A 4,006-nucleotide genomic window follows, 5' to 3' on the forward strand; every position below is an offset into this window, starting at 1 on the left:
GGCATGGATCTATGAGGACTGGAGCCTTGTCGGCTCGGGTGGTCTACCCCACGTAGGCCTATGGTTAGGTAGTGGGCTAGCCTGCGCGACCCTTAATTTGGGAACTAATCACGGTTGTCCTGTGTAGGAGATCTTGGGGTGTAACACCCCGTCTGGCCGTGCTCTTCAGCCAACTTTGTCAAAATTAATCCGCGTGCAAATCTCAAGAGGGTGTACCTGGCAGTTTTCTGCAGATTAAGGGTGGGAAACCAACTCCTAAGCTCTGGCCAATTGATTCAAACAAACGTGTTAGAATCAAAATCCTGCTACGATGAGCCACAGTTAATAGAAGATCTTACCACTGGCCTAAACATGTGACATACCTCAGCCATATGGCGGTCTGTCCGTATGAGCAGCTGACCATGCAGGGTGGACAGCAGTGAAAAGCTTCCAGGCAACAGGTTCTAAACAGGGATTCGGGAGGGGTATGCTTAAAACAGGTAGACATCCAGCAAGTCGGAGCAGCCCAGGATCCGGTCAGGCAGCAGCTGACACTAGGCCAGGCAGGTCGGACTGCAATAAGGGCCCTAAGCTGTCCTCAGTCCCCCCTCAATCCTCATTCTTACCTTTGAAGCTACAACACCCAAATCTCTCCTCTCTTGCAGTTCTAGGCAGGCCACAGGTACTTAAACACAGCCAATCCTCATGCAAGTTTCTTCTTCCCTTCTCAGCCATGGTATGCTCTTTGAACCGAGTGTGGGAGATAGTCTAGAGTAAATATCATGGGTTTTTCTTCAGTTCAGCCTTGAGCCATCTTGAAAGGTTATGTAAATAGAGCTTCTGCTCAGTAATATAATAGAGTACAGTAGTTTAGATATATGTCTTGCTTGTGTGTCTTGTCCAAATCCTTTGCTGTTCTTTAATCTCTGTTAAGCACTAGGACTTGAGATAGATAGGACTTTGCGAAACAGCCCAGATGGAAAGGGTGTGCTTCTTATACCATCACTGATGAACACGAACAAATGGCTACAATCACTAACACATTTGCTACTTAGTAGTGGCATGCTGGAGCAACAAAGCAAAGCAAGAGACAAGCGTTTCGAGAGAAAAAAAAAACCTGCATATAAAAAGATTTGCCCAATTCATCATTTCACCCATCGCCTTGCATGAGTTAAAGGATGGAAGCCCCTGAGTTGATGCATACTTCCACCTTCAGCATTAAGGCCGTGCCAAATACAATTTTTTTTTTATTCTTTTAAGAGCATAAACAAAAACTTTGGCCCATGGCATAGGGTAGCATTGGTTTACCTTCCCAAAAGATAAAGACAATCTGACCGCAATATTGTGCAAAACACGAGGAGTATAGTTGACACACTACGCTTTCCAGAGTGAAGCTGCTGAACATGTCCATCATAATGAGCCCACTGCTCTCTGCTTCCTGTTTCTTCTGCTGTAAACCCTCCCTGTATCAGATCCATGCTCCATAATATTGCTAGCCCTCATTTCACCATTGCTGGGCTCCATAGCACATTTCTGTTCATCTTCATTGCTCTCGACCATAGTTGATACTTTCCGTTCTTTTGATTTCCTTTTCCTGTAAACTCTCCCTGCATGTACTTCCTGATTAACCCTAGTTTCATCCTCCGCAACCCTAGCTTCACCATGGGGAATCTTGGGAGTGTCTATATCCTCTGCAGACCGTTGATCAGCAGGCCCATTTACTACCGTTCGATTAACCCTGACCCTAGTTTCATCAATGCACGGTTTGGACTTTGGGGGCTCTTCAACCATCTGATTTACCCTAACCCTAATATCCTCACAGCAGGTCTTGGGAATCTCTTCAACTATCTCATTGACCCGAAACCTACTTTCACCGATCTGTTCATTAGCCCTAACCCTAGTTTCGCCGTTGTACGGTAAGGGGGGTTCTAGCTCACCTGCAAGGTCGCAGATGAGCGCCCATTCGGAGTCGCTAACAGGCACCACAGAAAGTCTGGGCTGCCGGAACAGTACGAAGCCCTGCAAGCCATCTTCTTGCTTGAGACGGGCGAGAGAGATAGGTTGAGAAAACTTTGAAACGGCTTCGATGTCCACCATCCCATGCTTGGCCAAGACATCAGAGGGGTCCGGGTAGAAACGTTTGCAGACGCGGGCAATGCCCACGATCTCTTTGGCCCTGCGACCGCTGTGGTAGAAGAAGCAGAGGTCGCCGATGGCCATGGCGCGCAGATGCTTCTGCGCCTGAGCATTTCGGACGCCGTCCCACTGTGAGACGGCCCCATTCGACTGCTGGTGCTCCCATGACCATTCCTCCGGCTCGGTTTTCAGCAGCCAGCGCCCCATCCTACCATGCCAGAACAGCCATGGCGGGAATATGTATTTGCGTTAACCTCAACGTCCATCAATTTCTAGACTAGTATTGGACCCGCGCGCGTTGCTGCGGGCAGGTAGAGTTCCAGAAAAAATAGGCTCAGTTTCTCCAATTTAGGTCATGTTTTAAGTAAACACAATACATTATTTTAAGTGACTTCATATATACATATCTCAAAATAACATCCATGTCTCGTAGATTTATAGCGAAAACAAAAATATCATAGTAATGTAGCATACGAAGATGCAAAAAAGGACCAATATTACATATTCTCAAAATGCACCACAAAATACGTATTCTCAGTCAGTAATGTCAAAATCAACAAATTGAATTCTTCTCTTGTGAGAAGGATCATTCATTTGTCTCCTCACAATACGCTCTCTATTGTAAAGCGGTGATCCATCCCGCACATGCTCTACTATCGATGAATGCAAAGGACCTGCACAAACGAAACAACGATAAATCAAATCTCAAAAGGACCTGCACATAACGACACATAAAATCTCAAAAAAAATCTTATAATAGAAAAACATAATCAAAATTATCCTCAAGTAACACCTTCACAACATGAGGAGACCGTGCTCGTGATAACGCGACATACAATTGCCCATGAGTAAACACTGGAGTCACCAAATACAACCCCAAGACATTTAGGGTTTGGCCTTATGATTTGTTTATTGACATGCCCAATGCCAGTCGCACGGGAAACTGTCTCCGCCTCATGGTGAATGGTAGTTGGGCCTCGCTGTTGCTGCATATAAAGGTAATCCGTGGAAGAAATACTCTTTCACCAACTTTAGTACCAGTGATGATTTCAGTCTCCAAGACTTTAGAGTGAAAGGCCTTACATATCATCCGTGTACCATTACAGAGTCCACATCTTGGATCCAAGTTACGAAGCAAAATAACAGGAGCTTCTAACTTTAAAACCAAGCAGTGAGGTGGATATCCACCCCAAAGGTCGATTGTGTTTAAAAATTATGTGGAATATAGGAATGAATTTTCATCATTTTCAAGAATTGAATCTGCACTGAAATATTGCTTAGGCTCACCAGGCATTGCATCCAAAGCTGTCTTATTCACGATATCCACTTGACTGTTTATCGGAGCAAGAATAGCACGCTCACTAAAGTATGAAGCATATGTCGTAGTGATAGCCAATTCAGAGTATACCCAATGTACCAAGTCTTTAAGAGTCGATCTTGCAAGACCATATTACTTGGTAGTGTCACCATCGTATTATCATCGCTACAATCCACTCCATTCCCAATATTCATGACCCACTGTTTAAACTCATCGCATATTTCCAGTTAACTTTAGAACTTTGATAGAGTTCCATAGAAAGGAACGACACAATGCTGCATTAACAATATCCTCACGTCTTCCCTTCATAATAACAGGCAAGATTTGTCTAAAATCTTCCCCCATTAATACAACATTTCCACCAAATGGCTTATTTGAGAATAATACATCTTGTAAGCTCCTATCCAATGCTTCAAAAGCATAACAATGAATCATTGGAGCCTTATCCCAAATAATGAGCTTACAAACCCTCAAAACCTCAGCAAGTTGTCCATGTACAGGGATTTTGCAAGTTGAAGAATTGTTTAGCTCCAGAGGTATCATTGGAGCCTCATCCCAAATAATGAGCTTACA

At 44.2% G+C, this 4,006-nt stretch overlaps 1 protein-coding gene across 1 annotated transcript; it reads right to left on the minus strand.

Moving 5' to 3' along the window:
- Positions 1 to 1,103: 1,103 nt before the first annotated feature.
- On the minus strand, positions 1,104 to 2,389 carry LOC147622198 (thymocyte nuclear-like protein). Its single transcript, XM_086823298.1, has one exon. It carries the CDS (start codon positions 2,320 to 2,322, stop codon positions 1,390 to 1,392), a length of 933 nt encoding a protein of 310 aa, XP_086679424.1. The 5' UTR covers positions 2,323 to 2,389; the 3' UTR covers positions 1,104 to 1,389.
- Positions 2,390 to 4,006: the final 1,617 nt, after the last annotated feature.

The sequence above is a fragment of the Cibotium barometz genome, chromosome 29 (assembly GCF_041138505.1).
Source record: "Cibotium barometz isolate CiBa-2024 chromosome 29, ASM4113850v1, whole genome shotgun sequence".
NCBI lineage: Eukaryota > Viridiplantae > Streptophyta > Polypodiopsida > Cyatheales > Cibotiaceae > Cibotium > Cibotium barometz.

What these genes read in the sequence shown, in the direction of transcription:
- LOC147622198 (XM_086823298.1), bottom strand. Translation starts at nt 2,322, where the DNA reads ATGGGGCGCTGGCTGCTGAAAACCGAGCCGGAGGAATGGTCATGGGAG.